Source organism: Ursus maritimus, assembly GCF_017311325.1.
Source record: "Ursus maritimus isolate PB19 chromosome X unlocalized genomic scaffold, ASM1731132v1 scaffold_X1, whole genome shotgun sequence".
Lineage (NCBI taxonomy): Eukaryota > Metazoa > Chordata > Mammalia > Carnivora > Ursidae > Ursus > Ursus maritimus.
Genome location: NW_024423319.1, coordinates 38,366,710 through 38,394,388, shown reverse-complemented (window position 1 = coordinate 38,394,388; position 27,679 = coordinate 38,366,710). Strand labels below are relative to the sequence as shown.

General features: G+C 48.6%; 1 protein-coding gene across 8 annotated transcripts in view; it reads left to right on the top strand.

The window, feature by feature from the left end:
• Window positions 1-27,679, top strand: part of TMEM164 (transmembrane protein 164) — a 222,567-nt gene that overhangs the window by 118,107 nt on the left and 76,781 nt on the right. For all 8 annotated transcript variants that reach the window (XM_040629167.1, XM_040629160.1, XM_040629186.1 and 5 more), the window contains one exon: window positions 15,376-15,454. In XM_040629167.1, coding sequence (XP_040485101.1) covers window positions 15,376-15,454 — 79 coding nt within the window. The remainder of the gene's footprint in view (window positions 1-15,375; window positions 15,455-27,679) is intronic.

Genomic DNA, 27,679 nt, shown 5'->3' with positions numbered 1-27,679 from the left:
TTGATAAACACCTACTGCTCTGTCAGTCTAGTATTGTGCCAAGTTCTGTGAGGTATCAGGAAGTCCCTTTAACACTTCATGTAGCTCACATAAGCCCTTGGAATACAGATTTCAACCATCTTTGGATTTCTGAGTCCTTCCAAATGCCAGAAATCAGCATTTAGAGTGAGTTGGCTGTAGACCGTAAAGTGCACGAGGGCTGAGAGCGTTCAGATTTTGTTCATAATAGTTGATACATAGCAGGTGCTCAAGAAATATTTGTTGATTGATTGAATGAATGAATGAATGAATGGGTCGGTGTCTGGGGGAATCATGAAGGTAGATTCCAGTGTTGATGAGTTCCCATGCAGTGTAATTAGAGCAGTCCAGGTCTGGGCTCACATGGTGGGAAGGGAAGGCAGGACATTTCAATAGCAGGGGATCAAAACCTCATGGATTTGAGTCATTTGTAAGTCAAGTTTCAAAGTTAAGGGCTGCCTCTGTCCTGTAAGGGACCTCAGCACACAAGGTAAGGTAGGTCAGAGGCTGAAAACGTGAACTCTGGAGTTAGACTGCCTGCCTTACATCCGGGCTCTGTAACTAACCTTGGGGCAGTCGCTTCATCTCTGTGCTTTCAGTGACCTCTTCTGAGAAGGGGGGATTATAACAACAATCTAATAATAGTTGTTACAAGTATTTGTTAAGGGGCGCCTGGGTGGCACAGCGGTTAAGCGTCTGCCTTCGGCTCAGGGCATGATCCCAGCGTTCTGGGATCGAGCCCCACATCAGGCTCCTCCGCTGGGAGCCTGCTTCTTCCTCTCCCACTCCCCCTGCTGTGTTCCCTCTCTCGCTGGCTGTCTCTATCTCTGTCAAATAAATAAATAAAAATCTTTAAAAAAAACAAACAAACAAGTATTTGTTAATACATATCAAGTACTTAGGACAGTGCCTGGCAGAGAAGTACTACATACCATTAATTATTAATTACTTCCTGTTCTCATTATCTTTATTGTTGTTTAGAATATTAGTCATATCTCTGTCCCTCTCAGTGCATTTTCCAGGGAACTACCAGTCATTTCTATGAGAAACTATTCTGAGTTTCACACCTACCACTTAGACTTTCGGAGCCTGGCCTACTAGTATTTCTCCAAGGATAGGTTAAAGGCTCCTCCATCCAGATTACCATGTGGAGCTTTATTAAAGTAGAGAATGCTGGGCCTCATCCCAGTAGGTCCAAAGAAGATCCTTCCTCTAAAAATCTGTGATTAAAAGAAAGGATCTGCGTGTTCTCTGTGTGTTAGATTTGCCAGGAGTTGCCGCGAGTCAAAATTTATTATCCTTCAGTGCTGATAGAAAACCCAGGAGCAGGCTTGGAGCCTGGGAGGAGCCAGAGAAACAGAAGAGAGACCAGAACTAGGGAGAGAAGTGAGCAGAGTCTGCTTATGTCAGGAGGTGGTCAAGTACCATCTCTGGTGGCCTCCAGGGGACACGTGACATTCACCTGCCTTTGATTTAGAGATTCACGAACGTCACTTATGCTTGTGGCAAAGGTGACAAGCCTGGTCGGGGGGAGATGTGAGGAGCAGCAGGGCAGGGACGCCTGTCTTACAAATGGCTGCCTGGCCCACTGGCTGCCTTCAAGCACAGGCCCCCAAAGAGTAGAATACTAAACATACTCTCTGCTCAGTTGGTGGTGGGGGTGGGGGCGGTGGACTGGGTGCTGAGTGCCCTTGAGCAGTTTTGAGTGGGCTGAGAACCAAGTGTCAGATGCCTTTGTCCCCTTCTCTGCTCTCATGCTAGTGTGGGGTTGGTCTTATTTCAAGCCATTTTATGCTCAAGTCCTTTGAAGGCGCTAAAGTATTGACAGATGGTACCCCAGGCTACCTGGGCTCATGAGGGACCGGAAGTTAGCGCCTGACCTCTCGTACCTCCCGCTCTACGTGGCTTACTTATTCTGGGTGGAATCTGTAACCCAAGTCAGGGGAGAATGACGCCTTGGTCCTGTCAGTGGTACAGAAGGCCCTCATGGCGCCCCTTGTCACACCACCTAAGCCAAGAAGGCCCAGCCCCGGGAAAGCCATTCTGCCAGCGCGTTTTGGCCTCCGCACACAAGCTGGTTGTCTGTTGACTTGCAGCCGTCCTGGCTCCTCTGCAGGCCTTTGGAACAATCTCTCTCCTTAGCCTGTCCTCCGAGTTCTCCGGAGAGAGCTGCACAGATATTTACTTTCCCTCCCTGAGTAGAAAGTCAAGTAATGTGTTCAGGGCTGGACTTGCAGGTCCCAGAATACCTTCTTGTGTACTCAAAGCTTCTCTCCTTTTTCCACATAAAATTCCAGCTTTAGCTCAGTCTGAAGAAGTAGTAAGTGTGGATTTAGTGACTTCAGGGCCCCCTGGGTCCTCTTCAGTGCCTGGTGCCTGTTTCACGGTAGCTCGGTAGGGTAAGGCCTTCAGGTTTCATAGTAGACACCATTTCTTTTCTGTCAGGGGAACAGCTCGGAGTATAGACAGACAACCGCGGTCAAAATCATGCATTCTGGAGCCAGGTTTCCTGGGTTCCCATCCTGGCGCGGCCATTTAATAAGCCTTGAGACCTGGGGCAAATTATTTGATTGAACCCCCACCCTCTTTTCTTTCTAAACCCACCTGGGGTGCCCACAATTGTGGTAGTCATATTTCTAATCCTTAACTCCTAGCAGACTCCACCATTGGTCCATGCATGGCCTGCTTTAATTTTCTTCACGGATGCCTTTATTTATTTATGCATAACGTGAGAAGCAGTTGCTATGCACCCAACCCAAGAACCAGCCACATTGATAATACAGACGGAAGCTGTCTGTACTCCCCCCATCCTGCTCCCTACCTCCTTACCCACCTTGACGGAACCACTAACCTGAGTTTTGGTTATTATTCCTTTGCTGCTTTTGAAAAGTTTTGTCTTTCTCTCTCAGATGTACATATGAACGTACACACACACACACACACACACATATGTTCCTACATAAGATATTATTTAATTTTAGTTGTTCTTTGCCCTTATAAAAATGATACTATGTTGTGTATTCTAGTTGCTTTTTTTTTTTGACCCTCATGAAAATGTTATTATGTTGTATATAGTCTTCTCGGCTTTGTTTTCTTCAGCATTATATTACTAAGATTCATCCCTGTTACTGCATATAACTCTAGTCACATTTTCACTGTGGCATAGCACTCCGTCTTATGAATAGACCACAATGTCCTTCTCCGTTCTTCTTGAGATGGGCATTTGGTCATTCTTAGTACCTTGCTGTTAGAAGAAAACCTCTCTGCGCCTCAATTTCCTCCTCTTAAAACTGGAGAATGGCAGTAGGAGCTCCATCATAAGTGTGTCAGGAAGAAAGAGTTCATAGTCGTGAAGTGCTTTAGTACAGGGCCTGGCTCAGTAGTATATGGTTGGTCAGTGTCCTTATGACGAATACCATAGACGGGGAGGCTTAAACAATAGAAGCTTACTTCCTCACAGTTTGGCGGGCTAGAAGTCGAAGATCAAGGTGTCAGTAATGTTCGTTTCTTCTGAGGGCCTCTCTCTTTGGCTTGTAGATGGCAATGGCGGTCTTCTTCGGCTGTCTTCCCATGGGCTTCGCTCTCCATCTCTGTGTCTTAATTTCCTCTTTCTCGTGAGGACAGCAGGCGTTAGGCTAGACGCCACCGATTGGACCTCATTTTATCTTAATTTCCTCTTGAAAGGCCCTGTCTCCAAAGACGGTCTCATTCTGAGGTACTGGGGAGGGGTTAGGACTTGAACATATGAATTGGTGGGGGGCACAATTCAGCCCATGAGAGTTAGTACGTACACGCCACTATGAGCATCATTATCTTCCTCTTCCGCCTTGTCCTCCTAATTCCTAAGTCCTACTCCCCTCCTAACTAATTCTTGAGTCTGTTAGAGGTAGGAGAAGGACCAAGAGCTAGTGGGTATCATTTTCATCTCGGATAAAGGGAATAGCTAAGGGAGGCCTTGCAGCATACCCAATGGCTGGCTGACCCCAGATTGCCACTTAGTATAAGTTCTGTTCTGGGCTTGCCTGGCCGAGGCAGGCAGCTCTCGGCTATTGTATCTCATACCCCAAAAGGCACTTCCACAAGTAGCTGGGCCACCAGAGCAGACAGCATCTCTCCATGGGTCAAAAATCGTCAAAAATCTTTCGTTCTGACATTAGGGAGCTGGCTGGGGGCAGCTGCCTGACAACCACAACTCTGTTCTGCTCTCCTGAGGGCTTTTAGCACCAAGGAGGGAGTCAGGAACAGCCCTGATAGTGTTTGGACTCCCGAACGAGGGACTGGTCTCCCCCCTACCTGTCGCTCACCACTCCCTCTCTCCACATCAGATCGTGCTCGGAAGGGCCGTGGGCAGCTGTCTTTACTAGGGCTGGAGGGGGGCTCATAAGGGAAGATACAGTGAGAACAAAGATTTGGGGGGGGCGGTCTATAGACCCTCCCCCCACTCCCCTTATGTTACGTGTTATTTTCTTTACATGCTCAGATACTCTGAGAGAGGGGTTTCATAGAAACTAGAAAAATTCACGCTAATCTTCCCTAATAGCACCCTCCTGGTTAAGGATTCCTGCAGTGTAGAGATAAGGAGACTATAACGTGAAAGTTCTCCCCTCCCCCTCCACAGAGGCCATTGCTGCTAACAGTTCGGTACATTCCGCTTTTGACCTTTTCTTTGACTTTTAAAAACTTTTAGCTTCATGCTTAATAAATGAATGGGTTCATTTGTTACAAAGCTTCAGCTATACACGTCTATCAAATCCAAAGTCACAGTCTCCCCTATCCCAACCTCTCCTCCTCAGCCCTGTCCCTTGCCCAGTTTACTCAGTATCTTTCCAGTCCTTTCACTGTGTGTTTTACATTCACCTGAAGGCACAAATACCAGTTTGTCCTTTTTCTTCTACAAAAAGGGTTATGCTTTGTACAATGTAGATTTGCTCATTTTAAAAAAAGATTTATTTATTGATTTGAGAGAGCGCGAGCAAGGGGAGGGGCGGTGGAAGAGGGAGAGAGTCTTAAGCCCACCCTGTGCTGAGTGTGGGGCATGCCATGGGGCTTGATCTCATGACCCTGAAAGCATGACCTGAGTCGAAACCAAGAGTCGTGTGCTCAATGACTGCACCACTCGGGCGCCCCTAGATTTGCTCAGTTTTAACGACAAATGGTTGTACCTCCCTTTTTTGTAAATGGTTGCATAGTTTGTCCTCCAGAGTGTTTTTTGATGACTCTCTCACTAACGGACAGTTGACTGTTTTGTTATTATGTACTTTTTGTTATTACAAATGACGTTGCGTTGCGCGTCTTTACGGATACGGCTCTGTGTGTGAATACAAGTGTCTCTGTTAGTATAAATTCCTTAAAGTGAATCAAAGTGAATGGGTATTTAAAAATTTTGGTAAATATTGACCAGTTGCTTCCCAAAATGAATGCACCTTGTGTTTCCTTCCCATTACTATATCTTAGGATTTCTGCCATACTAAGTTGTACAAATTTACCTCATTTAAATTTATTTAAATTTTTAAAATTTCCCAACTTCTTATTGTTGGAATTTTCATAGCGAAGAGTTGAAATGATAGTATGGTGAACAACGACACATGCCCTCCAGCTAGATTTAACAACTGACATTTTTCCATATCCTGTTTCCAGCACAGTCTCTTCTTTTTCAAAACAGAGTTGCAGACATCCTGACACTTGAGTTCTGAATACTTCAGCCTGCAGCTCCCAAGAACAAAGCTAAAGAAGGGCTCTTGTACCACCACAATACTGTGATCACACTCAAGAAAATTACCCACAATGCTATAATACTGTCTACTCTGTCTGCTAATCAGTTTATATTGAAATTTCCCCAGTCTTTCCGAGAATGCCCTTATTTATTTATTTATTTATTTATGGTAATCAGGATTCAGTCAGGTTTCAAGATTGCTTTTGACTGTTCTATCTCTTCAGTTTTTGTTTATTCTTTAAAATCTACAAACATCCCCTGCCTTCTCTCTGCATAGCATTGAAATTTTGACGAATCCGGGCCAGTCTTTTTACAGATTCTTCCGCGTTCTGTTTTTGCCAGACTTTTCTCATGGCACCTTGGTGTTTTTAATGGCGGCAGGGTATTCTGTTCCATGAGTAGATTGTGGTTTATTTTAGGTTGTGGATATTCCTTTTGTGGCTCCTCTAACAAGTAGTGTATAGTCCCAAGGAGTTTGTGGCACCGGTAGGCCACAGGAAAAGTCTGTGGTCAGTTAATGAAGACAAAGTGTTCCAAAGCCAAACTCGGTTGGCAGGAACATTACCAACAGCCTCAGTTAAGAGTGGGTTGCATCCTTTAGCCTTCCTTTGCCCCGCTAAAGGAGATGGATTATTGTTTTGGTCTGTTGAGGCTGCCGTAACAAAATACCACAGGCTGACTAGCCGCTAGAACAGAGATGTATTTCTCACGGTTCTGGAGGCTGGAAATCTGCGACCGGGGTGCCAGACTGGTTGGCTGAGGGCCCTCTTCCGGACCGCCGGCTTCTTGCCGTGTCCTCACAGGGTGGAAGGGGCTCGGGAGCTCTCCAGGACCTCTTACAGGGGCCTTGATCCCATTCACAGGGGCTCCACCTTCATGACCTAATCACCTCCTAAAGCCCCACATCCTAACACCATCACATCAGGGCATGAACTTGGGGGAGGGGCACACAAACATTCAGACCGTAAGCAGTGATCGTTTTTGAGTCTCTGAGTGCTCTTGGGTTTCTGCAGTCTGGGGCTGAGCTTAGACCAGTGTCCGCCCTTTGTAGCCGCCTGTTCTTACTCTGTACCTCATCATCAGCCATGGACTCTTCTGGAAACACCAAATCTCTTCCCGTGGAGCACGAGCTTCATGGTTGTGAGCTCTCTGGACTTCCTGCACATCCCTCCCTCATACAGTTATTCTCACTTCGGCTCGTCCTTCCCTCCTCATCTCCTGGAGCCCAAGCTAATCCTTCTCTTGTGCTCCGGGTCCCAGCCCATGCCTGCTATAGGACCTGTCACCAGCCAGTGCCTCCGGCCTGTCCTGCTTCTCCAGCTTCTCCCTCTCCACTGGCTCCTTCCCTCACTCCAGTCTGTCCTATTCTTCACAGTTATTTCTCTGTTGATACTAGCCAGGGGTTACGACTTCCATCTCTCTCCACCCACACACTCTCGTTGAGAGGACCACGGACTAGGTGTCTGCAGAGTGGAGTGCGTAGGTGCTCTGGGGGGTGCTTAAAGAAAATACTAGCATTTCTCTGCACCTTCGAGTTTCATCTTACTTTTCCATGCTAGCGTTTTATAATATCCATGTATAGATCGTAACATGCAGTTACACATGTATGTCCTTTGCCTTTCAACTTTCCAGCCTCCTTCAGATATAGCCCCACAATCCCACTGATGTAGGAGTTCCCCTGCCAGGCTAGCACACTGGCCTCACAAACTCAGCACGGGCCTAGCTGCTTTTCTTGTACCCTGTCTCCTTCAGTCTGCTTCCTTGACCATAGGCCCCAACGTCAGGAGAAGCCCCAACGTCCCGCCAGCCACCTAGGCCCTCAGTCCCAGGGTCATCTTTCGCTTCTTTCCTCTTCCTGTCCATTCAGTCCAAGTCCTAGTGCTTCAGCTCCCTTACCTCTCACAGCTGCCCATCCTTGCTTCTCTTGCTGCCTCTGCCTTAACTTTGATTTAGCATTCCTATTACTGGTCCCTAACTGGTCTCCCTGCCTCCATTCGCGTCCCCTGCACACAGCCACCAGCAGGAGCTCCCCACCCCAACTACACATCATACAGGACTCTCCTTCACTTTGTTTTTTAAAAAATTATTGTAAAGATTATTTATTTGAGAGAGAGAGCGAGTGAGCATGGTGGCGGGGGTAGGGTCAGAGGGAGAGAGAGAATCCCAAGCAAACACCCCCTCCCCCGAGCATGGAGCCTGATGCAGGGCTCGATCTCAGGACCCCGAGATCATGACCTGAGCCGAAATCAAGAGTTGGGCACTCAACCAACTGAGCCCCCCAGGCGTCCCTCTCCCTCACTTTCAAAGAAGCATCAAACCAGAGCCCACGCTTATCTATAGGTTTTTCCATGATCATTTGCTACACTGCCCTCCCCCCTTTATACATTCGCCTCCTCGCCTACACTATGAACTCTTGTAGAGTGGGGACTGTGTCTTCATCATTGCTCTATATCCAGAGCCAGGCACATTCCCTGCCACCTAGTAGTAGTGTCTCAATAAGTGTTGTTTTTTTTTTTTTTCTGTTGATTGGATGAGAGTAAGAATAGGACTGTCATGGGTAAGAAGAGGAGAATGGTATTGACATTTCTTTGAGAAATAAGTAAGTCTCCAGGGAGAAACTTTCACCTAGAGATGGGCCCAAAGAGTGAATCACATTGGGAAGCTAAAAGTCATCCCGGTCGTCATCTGATAAATACACTGATGTGTGACTTCGGGCTATGGGGAAGGCTACCCCAAACTCCACCATCTCTTGCTGGAGGCTCTTGCTAATGCAGGATGACAAGGTAAAAAGAGCTCCAGCTTTTCCCCCAGAGAGGCCTGGCATTAAGTCTTATTGGCTGGAGGGGTGCCTGGTTGGCTCAGTCGGTTAAGGGTCTGCCTTCAGCTCAGGTCATGATCCCCGAGTCCTGGGATCGAGCCCCACTTCGGGCTCCCTGCTCTGCGGGGAGTCTGCTTCTCCCTTTCCCTTTGCCCCCCCCCCCCCGCTCCTTCTCTCTCTCTTGCTCACTCTCTCCCTCTGTCAAATAAATAAAATCTTTTTAAAAAGTCTGATTGGCTGGAATTGAAATCTTGCCTTTACCACTTAACGGGCTAGATTAATGCTGAAGAGGAGGATGGTGCCAGTTGTTAATGTTTCATACGTATCGTATGCCAGCTCTGGGCCAAGAACCCTACATGCATTACCTCACCCAATTTCACTGCAACTTGATGCGATGGGCATTATTATCATTCCTGTTTTACACATGAGCCAGGTCAAGCTCAGCAAGACTTAACGGATTGGCCCAAAAGTACAGCGTAACCAAATGACGGAGCTAGAATTTCAATCGTAGCAGCCTGACTTTTAGGCTGGACATACTCGTTTGGAAGTCATCAGTATCCAGATGGCATTTAGAGCCAGGAGCCTGCATAAGATAATCTAGTGAGTGAGAGTTGCTGGAAAAGAGAGCTGAGGACTTGGTTCTGGGCCTTCCAATATGAGGGACAGAGGGAAGATCTAAAGGGAGTTGGGAAGGGGAGTCACTGAGGTAGGGGAAGAACAGAGTGTGGTATTCCAGAAGCCTAGTACAGATAGTGTTTTAAGGATAAGAGAATGATTACCTGCATGAAAAGCTGCTGAGGGGTCAAGGAAGATGAGGCCCGAAGGATCTTCCTGACACCCTGGCGCGGGGGTGAAGAAGGGGTGGCTATTTAAGGTTTCTAGAAAGAAGTCACATGGGCTAGGGGAAGCGGGGCAAGAGTTTTTGTCTCTTCTGATGAGAGATATTCTAACTTACTTGTTTTCTAATGGGAATGAGCCAGTGGGAAAAAAAGGGACAGTTGCTGATGCAGCGTTCTTGAGTCAGCAAGAAATGATGGAATCTAGCGCACAAATGAGGGGACTAGCCTTGGCCAGCAGCGGGTGGTGGTGGGGGTTCCCGAAGAGCAGCAGAAGGAAAAAGCAGCTGTGGGGACGGGTGCAGAGAGGAGGGAAACATGGAGGTGGGAGCCTATGAATGTTCTTTTCCTGCCACTCCTTCCCCCCAGATGGAATAGGATGCCATATCATCAGCTGGGGGAGGATGGGGGAAGGTTTGAGGAAAGTGGGTTAAGTTGTGAAACAGTGGTCCGGGGGAGAGGAGAGCGAATGGATTTGGGAATGTAGATGGATGATAGGTTAGCATTAAGGGCCAGCCCCCAAGTTGCAGGCATGAATTTAAAGGGTCAACCATACAGCTTCATATTGTTCTCCAGCCACGCTCACCTGACCCAGGGGTAGGGGCATGAAGGCAGAGAGTGGGATTTAACCAGCGATGTGGCCTTGCAAGGCAAGTAGAATGAAGGGGGGGAGAGTGTCCGGAGGGTTGAGATTATGGCAAAGGGACTGATGGGCAAGTGTGGAAGTGAGGACGGCAGGTCAGTGAGGGGCAATAAAAAGGTGGTGGGATCAGTGGACCCAGGTGCTAGTGAAGTTGGAAGACGGATACGAGGCGGGTGAGTTGGCTAGGTAGGAGGTGGCGGTTGGAGAGTGGGGTGCATGACAGGCTAGCGCTAACTATTGAGAACACACGAATTTTGACACGGGAGTGTTGGGAAGAAATGGCAAGGGAGGCAGGAGGCACTGTCTTCAAGGACGAAGGGGAATGCCCGGGGAGAGGGTCTGTAGGTGACCGCGGCAGGAAGAATGGTGGGCGGTGGAGGCCAAGGGCGTGAGATTGAAATCAGGGGAGGAGTGGTGAGGAAGGAAGCAGAGAGAATGGTCGGGGAAGCACAAGCAATGTAGAAGCAGCAGAGGGGAGCAGACAGGACCCCTCCTGGCCCCGTGGCACAAGGCAACATGGGAGGCAAACCACCTAGCACTTGAGAGGGCTGTAGGGATGGCAGTGTCCTCAGAGGGGAAGGGAACCAGGTTTTTGTTAAAGCAAGAAGGTGAAGGGACTGCTCAGAGGACAGTTTGAGGATGCAGGGGATTTCACTAATGAGTAGTCAGTGGGTTCCAGAGGGTAGGCTGCACGAGTTTCTAGAATAGAGAGAAGATGGCAGATGAGGTCAGATTAGGGGGGATTAGAATTCAGGTGTTGGGTGGTGACCTGGGAGTTTGGGGCTTCTTATATTTTTTTAAGATTTTATTTATTTATGTAGAGCATTGCAAGTGCACACGTAAGGTGGGGCGGGCAGAGGGGAAGGGAAGGGAGAGAATCCCAAGCAGGCTCCGTACTGAGCATGGAGTCCGACTCGGGGCCCGATCCCACAATTCCGAATCACAGCCTGAGCCGAAACCAAGAATCAGGTGCTTAACTGACTGAGCCACTCAGGTGCCCCAGAGTTTGGGGCTTCTTAAGGGGACTGAGGTGACCAGGGATGGAGGGCACGATGGGATTGCTTGTCTCCATGGCAGAGCACGGTGGTGCAGCTGGCAGGGCTGCGCACTGGGAGAAAGGAGGTCATGCTCTTGCCATGGACTGAGTCTGTGCCCATCATGTTTTAGGCAGTCTGAGCCCAGAGGCCTGCTGGCGTTCATCAGTCTGCTCTTTGGATTAAAAAAAAAAAAAGATGTTGACTTGGGTGTGAGAAGAAAGCTAATGACCTGTGTAGTTTAAAACATTTTAAGTGATTTTTGGCTTTCAATTGCGGTGATGTAGGACTTTTGGTCTAAAGCCTCCAGAAGCTTCCAGCTAAAAAGGCACCAGGATAGGTACGTTAGAGTAGCGTTCCAGATGTAAGCTCTGTAGGGCAGGAATGAATCAGCAAAGTGGAACTTCTTCTGGGGAAAGTATGGCTCTTTACAGATCTTGTTTGTGAAATGGGGAAAAGAGGCTGGGGGAGGCTCTGTGAGAAAGTTTTGGGGACTCAGGACGGATCCAGCTCAGTAAAGAAAACCACCTGTTTTCTTCTTCAATTTGGCTAAATGCCCTTTACCCCCATCCTCGCCCTGTCTCTCTCTCTTTCTCTCTCTCTTTTTGTTTATTTATTTATTTTTTTAAAGATTTTATTTATTTATTTGACAGAGATAGAGACAGCCAGCGAGACAGGGAACACAAGCAGGGGGAGCGGGAGAGGAAGAAGCAGGCTCATAGCGGAAGAGCCTGATATGGGGCTCGATCCCATAACGCCGGGATCACGCCCTGAGCCGAAGGCAGGCGCTTAACCGCTGTGCCACCCAGGCGCCCCATCTCTCTCTCTTTTTTTAAAAAGATTTTATTTATTTGAGAGAGAGAGAGTGTGTTTGAGTGGGGGGAGGGGCAAAGGGAGAGGGAGAGAGATTTTCAAGCAGACTCCATGCTGAGTGCAGAGCCTGCCATGGGGCTCGATCCCACCACCCTGAGATCATGACCTGAGCTGAAACCAAGAGTCCGACACTCAAGTGACTGAGCCGCCCAGGCGCCCCACCCTGTCTCTTCTTTGGATGTCATTTCACAGCTCTGTTCCTCAGTTTCCTTATCCGTCACATGGGGATGACCATTGTTCTTGCTTCACAGAGACTTGTAATGATTAAGTGAGATAGCTCACGTTAAGAGTGTGTAACCCAGTGCATGGCATGTGAGTACTTAGTGTTGTTACAAAATGATAAGGGGCCAGTTCTTGCTCCCATTCCGCTCCCTTCTTCCTGCCGCTTGGGTGTTTTTTTCTTACGCTGTCCCCTTCTCTTTCATCTTCTTCCTCCCTTCCTGTCCTGGTTGCCCCCCCATACACACATCCCCCTTTGCCTCTATCCCCTTTCTCCTCTCTGTCTGCTGGGGCTGACGAGTGCCCACACCTCGTTTTACACTCTCCGTGGCCTTCTGAGGTGAGGAACCCTTAGAATAGGGGGTGAGGCAGCGCTCTGAGGAAGGAAAATGTTTCTGGGGGGCAACCTCCCGGCCACCCTCAGATTTGCGACCAGGGTGCCTAGAGAGCCTTGGAGGGCTAGTGACAAAAGCCTTGGGAGCCGAGAGGCCTGTGTTGTCGGCCAGGCCTGGCCACAGCATGATGTGGGGCCTGGGCTCACAGGGGCCAGAGCAGGCCGCGAAGGTGAGGAGCATGTGAACAGGGAAGGGCTGGGCCCAGTTCCCATGTGGAGGGTTACCACACACCCTCTGATCACAGCGGTGTCAGGCTTTGTCAGGAGAGGAGGGAGCAGGGGGGTAGTGCAGGGTGCCGGCTGATACTAGCAGCTCTAGAGTCAGACTGCCTGGGGTTGGATCCTGGCTCTGTGACCGCAGGAGCTGGGTATACTTAGTTAACAAACCTCCCTGTGCCTCAGTTTCTCATATCTGGAGAGAGTTGAAACAGCACAGTTGTTACAAGGACTGGGTGAATTGATTGTGAAGAAAGTGCTTACTAGTTCTAGGCACACAAGTACTGTATGCATGTTTGTTATATTAAAAATTTTAAAAAATTGAGACACCTGGGTGGCTCAGCCGGTGAAGCATCTGCCTTCAGCTCAGGTGATGATCCCGGGGTCCTGGGATCGAGTGTCACATTGGGCTCCCTGCTTAGCGGGGAGCCTGCTTCTCTCTCTGCCTGCAGCTCCCCCTGCTTGTGCTCTCTCTCTGATGAATAAATTTTAAAAATCTTAAAAAAGCTCTAAAAATTTTATAAAAATTATGAAATCTTGGAACAGTGTAATTATTTTCATTTTACTGGTGCCAAAACGGGCGGAGAGGTTAGGTGACTTACCGGAATCCACAGGGCTATTAAGGGCATAACGGAATCTAGAAACACAGATTTGACAGACTCCCAAATTGTGGCTCGTAGCCATAGTGCTAAACTGCGTCCCTAGACACGCAGGGGAAAAGTGCGATTTCCAGGAGGCCAGGAAGGCTGGAATGGAGGGAGAAGCAAGCAGACACTGGGAGTCTGGGGGAGGGGCGGTGAACAGCAGCTAGAGTCTGGGAGGCGAGCAGAGGTCCTGCTTGAGGACATGGCTGGCTCTGTGCTGGGGGACAGTCGCCTGGCTCCCCAGGCGTGTTCCAGGGAGAGGTCAAGTCCTTTAGGTAGCCAAAGATTCAGATTACAGCCAGAGGGCTGAACCTTCTTCCTGGGACCATTTCCTCCTTGCCTGTTTTCTGGGTGACCACAGTCAAGCCAGTTAACCCTTTTGTGCCTCGGTTTCTGCATCCATCAAAGAAGGATAGGGATACTTGGCCTGCCTACCTCATGGGATTTTTGAGAGGCATCAGTGGCTGACGGATATGGAAACAGTTGAAAAAGCATGAAGCAGCCCCCAATTCCAGATGGGAGGGTGAGCCCATATCCTCTTACTGTGAGGCTCCGGTGCGGGCCTCTGAGGCCTCCGAAGCTCATGCTGGTGACGGCCGCTATCAGGCCTTTTCCGGCGATACCAGCGTGGTCCATGGAGAACCTCATCTGTTTTTCAGGGATTTTATGTCCCTCTGTGAGCATAACATAGTAGTTGAGCCTCATCTGGGTCCGTGGGAAATTTTCCTTCTGCGTGGACTTTTATTTTCAAGGACCAGAGCCTGTGTTTCTCTGTTCAGGGTCGACAGTCGTCCCAGCCCCCTTTCTGGGCACTCTGCCATCGTTTGGTTCCAGCCCTTGGCACAAGGCAGGCTTGGGCTGTCATTCGCACACAGTCTTGGTTCTGTGCTTGGCTTGTAGGGAACAGGGAGGCAGCTGACCCTTCCCCTGGGTGTCCTTGTCTCTCTGGGCTTTCCTTTAGGGGTGAGTGTGTGTGTGTGTGTGTGTGTGTGTGTGTGTGTGTGTGTGTGGTGTGAACCGTGGAAGCCTCAGAGGCCAGGCCTCCTGCCAGCTGCTGAAGTTTTTTTTCCTCTAGAATTGAGTTAGCCATCCAGCTGTTTCCATTCCTTGCCCTCTGCCAAACTCTGTGGCGCGGTCCCCGTGCCAGGTGGAAAGCGCACTCTGCTTCCGGAATCTGGGGCTTCCATTTTGAGAGAGGTGGAGAGCAGCAGTGAGTGAGTGAGTTTTGGAGGGAGGGAGAGGGTGGGGCTGCTCTCTTTGGCAAGCCATTGTCAGAATTGGCCCAGCTGCTTGGTCTTCGCCCAAAAGTAGGGCTAACTCTGGACTGACCCCAGATATCCAGCGGGGAAACTCTTTATTCTTGGATCTAGACCAGGCCAGACCGAGCAACTACTTTTTTTTTTTAAATCCAGAAAATGGGAATAAGCAATCCTACTGCACATGTTCTTCATGTCAGCTGAGAAATAAGCTTTTTAAACCATCCGTCGCCTCCTCACCGGGAGCCAGAAGGGACATCAGGTTGTGGCTCAAGTAGATCCCGCAGAATACTAGGATTATGTAATCAAAAAGGCACTGGCTCACTAAGTTTGAGAGACACTAGATACGCCACTGTGAGCAGGTCTTGTAGATGCAGAGACCACCCAGATCCTCACTGTACCATCAGGATACATGGTGATTCTCCAGGGCATGTAGTCAACGCGACATTTCTTCCATTGTAACCAGCTGTCTTCGTGGAGCATTCTTCCAGCACCATCCCTGCCAAATATGCTTTGGAAGATGCCAGCCTAGGTTCTAAGTGTCTATCCCTTCCATTCCTTTTTTCCCTCATTGTAAAGGGAGGTGAGCCCCTGAAACACATGGGGGAGGCTTATGATGTGGGTCCCAAAGAGTAAGGATGTTCCACTTCAGAAGTTATTGACATGAATGCTTCCTGCTCTGAAACACCTCTCCCCCTCCTGTCCCTACAGCTCCCGTTCGAACTGGAGATTTACTACATTCAGCATGTTATGCTCTACGTGGTCCCCATCTACCTGCTTTGGAAAGGAGGTAAGGCCAGCGAACCACACCTTTGTGCCCCTGCCACACCTCGCCGCTCCCTTCTGTTTGGTGGAATTGCAGTGTGTTGGGTGCTGACCAGGATCTTGGGCTGCTGCCTGGCTGGGTGTCTGCAGGATGCCTTATGCCACATACCACGGGGTGGGGAGATGGGCACGGATAAGGCCTACGAAGACTCTGGGGGGCTTTTCAGAACGATCCTTTGTGGGTGAGCACGGTGCTGCTAACTGTGTGTCTTAGGGCCTAGGCTTTGGGTTTGTTGTCTGTGGTGGCATTGGGTTTGCATGGAGCCCCCCCAACAGACACATTCTGTCACTTGCTCACGCTATGCCTTCCCCCTGCCTCAGTGTGCAGCATAGGGTAGAAGGAGAGATGGGAGCCCCCAGCCCTCTCAAGAGAGGGACCTTGTGCTCTTCCTCATTATATCCATCCAGAAGCAAAGAAGACATTGAGAGGGGCAAGAAGTTCAGGGACTGTGGGGTCATAGGATAGAAGGAAGAAACAGGTAAGACAACAGCGGTCACCTTGTAAAATAAACCATCGACGACCTTGGTTTCGTCATGAGGGAGAGACCACCAACTTGGTAGAGACAGCCCAGGAAGGAAGCTGACTGAACTCTTTGTGACCTCACAGTGACCCTTAAAGTATCCCCTCCCTCCTCTATTATGTGGTAGATGAAAGGGGAGTTCCCATCTCTTCTAGAAGAGTTCTGGGAGGCCTCCCTCTCAGGGCTCTAACCTTCCCGAAGGGCCTGTTCCTGGAAGGCATCCCCTTCTAGTCTCAGCTACTAGCCTCTCTATATTGGGTGCTGGCTCTTTTCAGGGACACCAGCCCCCCTCCACCTCAATTCAAGCAGGGAGGGCTTCATTTCTACACATTAAAAATGACATGAGGCCACATGGGCCCTTGAAGCCACCGGAAGGTGGTTTGGAAGTTGTGCTTCCTCTAACTCAGGAATCCTGGCAAATCTCAAGACCTTCTGGCCTAAGCCAGCCTCAAGGACCAGTCAACCTCGAGACACACTGGAGGATGGGCACAGTGGGCTCTCCATGGAGTCTCCTGCCAGTGGAGAGATTGGCCCCCTGTGCCCTGGTTTCTGTCAGCGTTCTTAGGAGTCCTCTCAGGATTCCTTGAGGCTGTTTTTACCCTGTGCAGCCACTTGGGGTCTCCCCAAGTCAGAGAGCACTTCCTCTTAATTTGCTCTCAATTTACTATTCCCCCCTGTAAGCTTTAAGGAAAGTCTCAATATCCAGGAGCTGTGGGCCATTTTTCAGGTCTGTCTCCTGTGGCACAGGAAACAGCTTCCTAGTAGTATTCAAGTCTGAGGGATACACTCATTCTGAACAGAACCAGGCGGGCAGCTGTCTCAGAGCTCCAGAACCGCCCCCTCCTCACTTTCTGAGGCATGTGAGGCAAGTTCTGGCCAAAGGTGTGTGGCTCTTAGTTAAACCTATCTGTGCTCTGAGGTGCCCATAAAAATCTGTTAGGTAGCTGAGCTGGACTGTTCTGACATGGGAAATACCAGGTAGCCATCCCCACTGCCCCCCCCCCCAACATACACAAAACCCCACAATCTGGGAAGCTGCAGCTTCTAGAAGTGATAGATGCCACTGGGGCGTTCTGTTGGATCCATTGCTGCACCGGGGGAGAGGGGGACCGAGCAGAGGAAGGAGGGATTCCAAGGCTTCTTTCAAATTTATTTCTCACTGTTAGTGATTCTTTCCTCTCTCCTCTGCTGCCTCTGTAAAAGCTCTAACAGTAATTATAACCACAGTAAATACCAACTTTTTCTTGAGTGTTTCCCATGTGCGAGATACTTTGCGAGGCCCGTTTTGTACATTTTCTCATCACGACCAACCCTGGTGGAAAATGCCCCTTGTACAGAGGAGAAAGCCAGGGCTCAGAAACGCTAGGTACCTCGCTCCCAGACTTAAGTAGCGGAGCCAGGATTCAAAGCCTGGCCTAGATTCCGTCTCAGACCAGTGCTTTTCCCACACACACCTTGTCCTAAGAGGCAGGTCTCCTAACCACATACGGTTGGGAGTCTCCCCTCCAGCCAGCCGCCCTCCCCGCGTGTTTGTCGAACACCTGCTACATGCCCAGCATTTGCACTCGGGAATCAGAGATTCCCCGCCACAGGAAGTCCCTGTCTAGGGGGAAAGAGAGCGTTGTACTTGTAATACAGTGGGGTAAGTGGACAGAGGGCACTGGCTGAACATAATCTCATTTATTTGTCACCATTTCTGGGCTCTTGCAAAGCCTCCGCTTCGTCTCTGGCTCTTTGCTGTCATCTGCTGTTCGCTTGGGGGAAATTATGCACACTTAGAGAAAAGGCTAGATTTCCTGAGGCTGGTTTCACGTTTGGTCTCCAGCCTTGGACCTGGGCCTTGCAGAGGGTGAATCGATCTGCAGTGAGTGGGTGTGTGTGTGTGTGTGTGATGATTCCCTGTAAACCAAAACAGCTGAGGGGTTGGGGGATTCTCTTTCCTAGAAGTCTTGTAATTTTCCAGAAATAACTGACTTCGGAGTATCTTCTTCCCAAGGCAAGACAGCTCTCCTGTAGATACCTCCCACGGCCAGGAGCCCTGTTTTCCTGCAAGGCAAGGTCCCGCTGCTTTCTGTGGCTTGGAGGTGGCTGGGTGGTGCTCGGCGGGATCCCATCCCTCCGTTTTTGCGGTCCTTTGGCACCGCTGTAGGAAACAGGCCATCCCATTTCCCCCCACTGTTCTTTTCTTCCTCCTGCCTTTTAATTTCTGTTTCCTCTCCTCCTAGCTCCTTGCCTTTGGCTCTCTGGAACTACAGTTGATCCTTGAACAATGTGCAGGTTAAGGATGTGCCCCCCCCACCCCGCACAGCCTAATACCTGTGCAAAACTTTTGACTCCCCCCAAACTTAAATCCTAATAGCCTCCTCTTGACCAGCAGCCTCACCGGGAAGAGAAACAGTTGATTAGCACCTAGTTTGTATGCTATATGTAGTATGTACTGTCTAAAAGAAGCTGGACAAAAGAAAATGTTCTGAAGAAAATCATAAGGAAGAGAAACACATTTATGGTACTCTTCTGTATTTGTCAGAAAAAAATTCGCATTGAAGTGGACCACCCACGCAGTTCAACTCTGTATTGTTCAAGGGTCAACCATATATTTTTTAGAACCCCATCCCAACCGACATAACCAGCTTTTCATAGAACACCAAGTCCTATCTCTTGCCTGAAGCTCCCTCTGAGGGACACTGCTCTCCCTGCTCAGCCCCCTAGGCTGTCGGGGCCCCAACTGTCTGTTCAGAACAACATTTCATCTCTCCCTTTGATGAAAATGCTTTCTCCTTTACCATTTCCTCCACCTTTTCTTTTCATCACTACTACCACTCTCGGCCACCTCCCCCATATTCCTAGATGCTTTGGGCCCCGGCACTCAGTCTTTTCTTTCTTTTTTTTCTTCTTCTTCTTTTTTTTTGGCACTCAGTCTTTTCTATTACAACCTGTCCAGCATCCATGGAGGTTTCCAGTGAAGACCACTCGTCCCACTCTAGCTTCTCGGAGTTTGGGCTTCTCCACTGCAGTGACTTCTGTGTCCTCTTATCTTCAGCCAACTGACCTTGCCCCCTGCCAGAACTCCTCTATCTGAGATCCATAGCCCCTATATCCCTTTCTGTGACCCGAATCTCTACTCTTTCCAGCCTCCTCTCCTTCCCAGTCGGCTTGTCCCACTATTCCTTTCACCAGCTCCTAAAAGTGCCTCACTCCCTTGTCCTTCCACGGGATCAGCTTCCAGTCCCAGTGCCCAGTCTTGGCCTACTGGGGGAAATCTCCCAAGTCATTCAGATTTGGGCCCACTGAAATTTCATGGTCTGTTATAATTATGCTCTCAACACCGTCGCTCTCATGTTCTGTCTTTGGTCAGCTCTTCTGCACATTGCCCTGAGAAGTCATGCGCTGAACCTTTACCAGCCTTCTCAAACTTCCTGTCCTTAGGGTGCCTGGGTGGCTCAGTGAAGCATCTGCCTTCAGCTTGGGTCATGATCCCAGGGTCCTGGGATCCAGCCCTACCTGGGGCTCCCTGCTCAGTGGGGAGTCTGCTTCTCCCTCTCCCTCTGCCTCTCCCCCAGCTTTGTGCTCTCTCTCTCACAAATAAATAAAATCTTAAAAAAAAAGAAGATATTTTAGGGGCGCCTGGGTGGCACAGCGGTTAAGCGCCTGCCTTCGGCTCAGGGCGTGATCCCGGCGTTATGGGATCGAGCCCCATGTCAGGCTCCTCCTCTATGAGCCTGCTTCTTCCTCTCCCACTCCCCCTGCTTGTGTTCCCTCTCTCGCTGGCTGTCTCTATCTCTGTCAAATAAATAAATAAAATCTTTAAAAAAAAAAAAAAGAAGATATTTTAAAAAAATCTCCCCATCCTCCCCACTGTTAGTAGATGTCCCCCCAACCAAGGACTGAGAGAACAGAGATTTCCAGCCAGGAATTCCCTCCATTCTTTTCCTCGGCTCTAAAAGCTGCTTCACCCACTCCCATCCTTACACTCCACCCTGTCACCTTGGAGGAAGTGCTTTTGTGGTTTTCTCACCTCCCTTTCCATCCTCTGGAACTTTGTGCCATTCTGTACTCACTCATTTACCTGGATTTTCAACTCTTTTTGTCACTCCTGGCTTTTCAGTCAAGAAGGATGCTGAAGTCTTCCCATTCGAAAAAAAAAAATAGGTTTCTCTCCGCCCTACACTATCTCTTTTCATCTTCCCTTCACAGCTAAGCATCTTCAAAGATTATTAGCCAAACAAGATTTCCTAAACTTCAGTTCTTTGGGTCTGACAATTTGTGCCCTATCCATAGAGCCATCTGCATTATTATGTATATATGTCCTTAAATCTACTGATTTTTCTTTTTCCTCAAATGTATTTGTTTGTGGGGCGCCTGGGTGGCTCAGTGGGTTAAGTGTCTGCCTTTGGCTCAGGTCAAGATCTCAGGGTCCTGGGATCGAGTTCCGTGCCAGGCTCCCAACTCAGTGGGGAGTCTGCTTCTCCCTCTCTCTCTGACCCCCACCCCCCCGCTCTCTGTCAAATAAAAATCTTAAAATAAGGGACGCCTGGGTGCCTCAGTGGGTTCAGTGTCTGCCTTGGCTCAGGTCATGATCTCAGGGTTCGGGGATGGAATTCTGCATCGGGCTCCTTGCTCACTGGGGAACCTGCTTCTCCCTCTGCCTCTGCTGCTCCCCCTGCTTGTGCTCTCTCTCTCTTTCTCTCTCTGACAAATAAATAAATCTTAAAAAAATCTTAAATATGAATATATACAATATATGTATATGTATATATTTATTGTTTTTAAAAAATATGTTTGTACTCAGTGAAATCCTTGATTCAGTGCACCGTTGATGTATTTTTAATATACTTTAAATACATAGCTATTAAAAATGAAATAGTTAACCTGTTTACCACCTGAAATCACCCCGGGAACAGAACATAACTGTGGGTGGCACTTGCCTGCATTCGATGACCCCATCTACTCAGTTACCTCCCATCCCTCAGAACATTGCCATGGGATAGCTGCCCACGCTGCCCACCTCTTCACAGAAACAACACTGCTGACGGTTACTAACAACGTCTCCCTGACCAAATCTGATGGCTCCCTCGCAGACTATCCTGCTGGAGCTCTCTGCTATGATGGACATCGTGGATCACTCCTCCTTGAGGGCTTCCAAAGTCTCTCCCACTCCTGGCTCTCCTGCCTCACTGACCATGCCTCCCCACGCCTCCGTCAGGAGTTCTTTTCCTCTGTCCCCCTGACGTGTTCATTTCCCCAGAGTTCTGTTCTGGGCTTGCCTCTTGCTGTGCTGCTCCCCCAGTGGTCACGTGCTCACACAGGTTCACCGCCAGTCCCAACCGTCATGGCGGCCGCATTGCTGCCGGCAGCCCAGACTTGGGAGATTTGTTTCCTGTAGTTTACTCAGCATCTCCAGCTGAAGTCCTGAGCACACCTCACACTCAGCCTGTCTGTGCTGCACTCATTATCTCCTCCATCAGCCCTGCTGCTCTCCCTGTGGTCCTTGACCAATGGCATTACCCCGTCACCCCAGCTAGAACCTGAGACTCATCCCCCTACCGCTGTATCTATTTTATCCGTTCATCTGACACATACGTCTTACTCTTTTCCAGCTGCTATAACAAAATACCACCAACTGGGTAGGTTAAACAATGTAAATTTCCTAGTCTCAGCTCCAGAGGCTGGGAAGTCCGCGACCAAGTCGCCAGCATGGTTGCCTTCTTGTGAGGACCCTTTTCCTGGTTCCCAGCCGGCCCATTCTTGCTGCATCCTCACATGGTGGTCGGGACAAGGGAGCTCTCTGGGGCCCCTTTTGTAAGGGCACTAATCCCATTTGTGGGGGTGCCACCCTCTGACCTAAGCACCTCCTGAAGGCCCCACCCCCTAATACCATCCATCTTTGGTGGTTAGGATGTCACCAGATGAATTTAGAGGGACATTCAAACCATAGCAATATATTTAAGCACACCTTCTTTCTGCCGGGCTCTACGCTGGCCACTGGGATGCCCTGATCAGTGAAACCGGATACCACCCCTTCCCTCATAGAGTTTATAATGTAGTGGGAGGAGACAGGTATGAATCAAATAATCACACAAATAAATACATAGTTATAACTGAGGTAAGTACTCTGAAGGAAAGGAACATGCTTTAATGAGAGCTAAGAATAAAACTAACACCTACTTTGGAGGTTTATGGGAAAGTTCCCTGAAGAAATGACATTTCAGCTGAGGTCTGAAGGATACATAGGGGGTTCAGTAGGCAAGAGTAGGATTGGGGGGATGCACCCTTATAACCTCAAAAATCACACTTACGACAGCACTGTGGCAGGAGGGAGAGCCAGGGGGAGGATGGATGACACTGCCTGAGGGGCAGGCAGGGGTCAGATATGGAAGGCTTTGTCAGCCATGGTCAGGGATTTGGCCTTTATTCTAAGAACTGTAGAGAGCGAGTAAAAGTTTTAAGAAGGGGTACAACACCAGCTTCCTTTCCTGTTGATTTTTCACCTATGTTAATCCTTTATAGAGTTCAAACTCTGAAACACAGAAAACTATTCTGTAACAGGTCACTTCCCACCCTTTCCACCATCCCTGCGGTGCCCCCTACAACTCCATAGGTAACCGCCATTTTGGTTTTTTTGCATCTTGCATCTTGTCCCAGAGTTTCTTCTTGCATATATAAGTGAATTCAGAAAATATTTTATTTCCTTCCTCTGTAAGACACGCATCCCAAAATAGCATACTGCACAACTGTTTTGTTGTCGCTGCTGTTTTGCTTAGGCAGTATTTCTTTAGACAGCTCTCCCTGTAAGGCCATAGGAAGCTTCCTCATTCTTTTGTATAGCAGCCCATGAATTCCACTGGGTGGATGCTAAGCTGCAACCTAATAGAAATGGCAACACTTCCTAGAGCACTAGGAGGTGCCAGGCTTTGCCTCAAGCTCTTCACACACATGAACTCATTTCATCCCCACCACAGTCCTCTTAGGCAGGGTTGCTGTTACGTCCCTTTTACAGATGAGGAAACTGAGGCTCTGCTAGTAAGGGGAAGACCCTGGATTTGAACCCACTGGTATGGCTCTGGGGTTCCTGGTGTTAAACATAACACAAGGCTATGACAGTCCACCATACTTTATTTATTCTGTCTCCTGTTGGTAGACATTTAGGTTGTTCCGAATCCTTGGCTAATATCAATAACGCTGTGCTGCACGACCTCGTACCCACGCTGATTTGCATGTGGGTGAGTGTATCTAATATGATAAATCCCCCTAAGTGGAATTGCTGAATCAAAAGAGTATGTGTGTTCATAATTTTGATGGGTGTTTCCAAATTCATGAAAGTCATACCAATTTAAACGCCCACCGGCAGTGGGTAAGAGTGCCTGTTTCCACAGACCCTCCCCGAAAGAGTGAGTTCCCAGCGTTTTTCAATTTTTGCCCATCTGATGGGTAAAAATAATGGTGTAGCAATTCAGATTTAATTTGAATTTCTCTTACTTTGGGCGAAGGGGGGCATCTTTTTACATGTTCGAATTGGTATTTGATTTCCTCTTCCTTGAACTCTGTGTTCCTCTCATGTGCTCATTTTTCTCTTGTGTTGTTGGCCTTTTTAACAAAATTAAATCTTAGAAGGGGCGCCTGGGTGGTTCAGTTGGTTAAGCATCTGCCTTCAGCTTGGGCTGTGATCTCAGGATCCTGGGATCGAGCCCCATGTTGGGCTCCCTGCTCAGCGGGGGAGCCTGCTTCTCCCTCTCCCTCTCCCTCTGTCCCTCCCCCTGCTTGTGCTCTCTCTCTCTCTCAAATAAATAAAATCTTTAAGAAATTGAACCTTAAGTGCTCTTTATATATAATATATATTTTTATTTCTGTATATTTATATGGATTTGTGTATATTTCTGTGTATTTGTATATAAATATTAGGAGTTAACCCTTTGTGATCTGAGCTGTGGATATTTTTCCCAGTTTTCTCATTCGTCTTTTAACTTTGCCTATGATTTCTTTAGGTAAGATGTTTACATTTCTGTGTAATTTATCTGGCTCTTACCATATAGCTTCTGAATTTTGAGTCGTGGTTAGGAAGTCCTTCTCCACTCTGTGGCTCCAAAAAGTATATCCTGTATTTTCTCCTCCTGTGTTACTGGTTCCATTTTTCTTGTAAAGCTTTAAATCTTTCATCCACTTGGAATTTATCGCAGTAAACAATGTGAGATAAGGATCCAACTTTATTTCCAGATGGTTTCTCATTTGTCCCAAGACTGTTGAGCAGACCATCCACTACGATCAGGTGTGCTTGTGGGAAGGATCATTCTGGCTGCTGCACAGAGAGATCGCCATGTTCTCCTGCTTTGACCTCCCCAATTTTTCTCAAGTCCATCCCTCTTCCTATCTTGGCCTGGGCCTTGCTCCTCTGTCACCACAACCATGACAGCTGACTCTGTGTGGTCGCCCTACCTCCAGCCTCCGCATCTCCCCCCAGCAACCTGTCCCTGTAGCTTCCAAAGCTGTGCCGAAAGCCCAAATAGGATCACAGCAGTTCCCTATCTGGAAACTTCCAGTGGCTTCTCCTTGTCCCTGCAGCACAGTGCATTTTGTAGGGGACACAAAAGGCCCGGCGTGACCCGGCCCTACCCCTTTTCCCCAGCCTCTTCTCTTTATGCTCCTTCCATCCTTGTACCCCACACTCCGGGGATACCAAAATCCTTAGGGTCTCCTATATTTCCCGTGCAACTTCCATGCCTCCGCACCCTGAAAATGGCCAGACTTCTACCAGGAATGCCCTTCGCCAGCTTGGTGGCCTGGAATGCGTTCTGTCTTCAAAACTCAACCTCGGTGGCAGTTAGCTTCTCCAGGCAGCCGCCTGGAACTGTTCTGCGACTGTCCCTCTCACACAGTACTGCAAGTGTCTGCCTGAGGACAGGAAGCGTTCTTTTGTTCTTGGTGTTTCGGAGCTGAATGAATGAAGCCACACGTGGCACATTTTACATATCTTACAACCTGACGTTTATTGTGTGCTTTCCACCAACTGGGCACTGAGTGTTTTACTTGCCTGGTCTTGATCCCATTTAATCCTCGTAAGTCCATGCGACTTAGGGGTCCCATGACCTTGGATGAGAAAAAAAAAATCACGTCTTCCTTTGCATTAACTCCAACTGATGTCCAGCGTTTCCTTCAGTGCCCAATCGTAGACAGCCGTCCACAGTTGCTTTAGCAGGACTTGGGATGTTGTTGTCAATGTAAATTGTTCTCCAATTAGAGCTGCTGTAGGGATTTCACAAAACCCTTTGCACTTCATCATTACCTGAACATTTCAAAGACTTAATTTTTTTAACGTATTTTGATAACTATTTCAGTATTACTGTTTTCTCTTCTAATCCTGTGTCTTTTATTTTGTCTACTTAAAGACTTTATCCCACAAGGTGCCTGGGTGGCTCAGTTGGTTAAGTGTCTGCCTTCAGCTCAGGTCATGATCCCAGGGTCCTGGGATCGAGCCCCTCACTGGGCTCCTTGCTCAGCGGGGAGTCTGCTTCTCCCTCTGCCTCTGCTGCTCCCCTGCTTGTGCTCTCTCTCTCTGTCAAATAAATAGATAAAATCGTTAAACAACCAACCAAACACACACTTTATCCTGGGGAGGGGGGCAAACCGCCCAAGGGGTCCACGGCACCACAAAGGTTGGGAGCCTGTGCACTAGACTTTCACCTGGCACTGGAAACCAGGCGGGCGAGCTTCACCACCACACAGCGCTGCTTCTGCATGTCGTTGCTGAGTTCAGACGGATTGTGGGTTCGAATCCTGAGTCTGGCACTTAGGCTGGTGCCTTAAACCTCTCTGCATCTGTTTTCCCATTTGTAGAAGGAGGACAGGAATAGTACCTATCTCACAGGGTGCCGTGAGGGTTCAGTGAGCTCGTATATGTAAATATGTAGAACGATGCCTGGCATCTGGTGTTACATACTTTTATTATTAACCACCGTAACACTGCCTCTTGTTAATTACACATCTGTCTTCCAACTAGACTGTGGGCTCTTGAGGTCAGGATTGTTTTTGCTCAATTCTGAAGTGACAGAGCCTCGCACCTATGGAGTGCATGTTTATCAGCAGGTTTAACATTGCTGGCATCCCTTAGATGCCTGTTTGTCCTTTGGGCTGCATGACGCCCCTGTCGCCTGGTTCTCCTCCTCTGGCGGGTGGTCTTTGGGTTTCCTTGCTCTGCCTGCCCCAGAGATTCTGGTGTTCTCCACCCCTAGATCTCAGTGCATGCTCGAGAAACACCACAGGTCCTTCAAAGGAAACATGTCTACAGTCAGACTACTCAGTTCCATACCCCTTCTTCCCACCTGCTCTTTTTCCTCCTCTTCTCTTTCCTGTATTACTGGCTCCACCATCCACCCAGGGCCAAAGCCAAAAACCTGGCCAGAAACTTTCTGGATCCCTTCCTCTGCCTCATCCCCAGTGCCAATCAGATGATCAGATTCTCAAAATGCTAGCAAATTCAGCTTTTCCTCTGTGTCCATCCCCCCAGCCCAAGTCCAGTCTCTGAGCTTCTGTTGCCGGGACTACTTTGTTTTCTCTCATGTCTCTGCCCCGATTGCCCCCTATGTCTCCCCCGGTCTATCCTCCATCCATTCTCCAGAATGACCTAAGGAAAGAACAAATGTGATCAGATTTTGCTCCCCTGCTTAAAAATCCTGTCTGGGAGGCAGACCATACTCCTTTACGTGGCATTCAAGATGGTTACAGTTCTACCCTTATCCATCTCTTTGACCTCATTTCCCGTTGCTGAGATTTCAACTCCCATTACTTTATCTTCTTCTTTTTTTTTTTTTAAAGAGGAATCCTTTTCTATTTTTTTAAGCTTTTTTTTTTTAACATTTATTTATTTATTCGACAGAGATAGAGACAGCCAGCGAGAGAGGGAACACAAGCAGGGGGACTGGGAGAGGAAGAAGCAGGCTCATAGCAGAGGAGCCTGATGTGGGGCTCGATCCCATAACGCCGGGATCACGCCCTGAGCCGAAGGCAGACGCTTAACCGCTGTGCCACCCAGACGCCCCCCATTACTTTATCTTCTAAGCAAACAAATCTGCTGACAGATTTGGCCCACCTGCCCCCAACACAGTGTCCACACACACGACAGCTTGTCTACATGGAACCTGGCACACATCACGTCCTCCTTGAACATTAGCTCAGCGATGCTGCCCCCGACTCTGGAGCTGTGTCTGACTTCCCTAGGCAGCCTAAAGCACTCTTTCCTGAATGTTGTCTTTATACTTTCTATTTGCCTTGAGCATTGCAATGGCTTCATCCTAGTGTTTATCAGCATTTTGCCACAAGGTGGCAGTAGTTTCATCTGTTTGTCTTTTCAGGATCAGATCTACAATTAAGATCACTGTTAATTTAAATTAATCCTAAATAATTAAACTGATAGTGTTTATTATAATTAATATGCTATGGGATCGAGGGAGAGGGCAAATTCTATGAGGCCCCAGGATTTCCACCTGGGTAGCTGGGGGAGATAGGGTGCCGCTCATGGACAAGGGCCATAGAAGGAAAGGAACATGTTTTAGGAAGGAAGATTTTTTTTAACACTTGAATTTGAGACACTTGTAGGCTATCAGGCTGAGATGTCCAGGAGGTAGTCACATGGAATATTCTGGAGCCGTTCAGGGGAGTCTGGGCTGGAGGCTGACTTC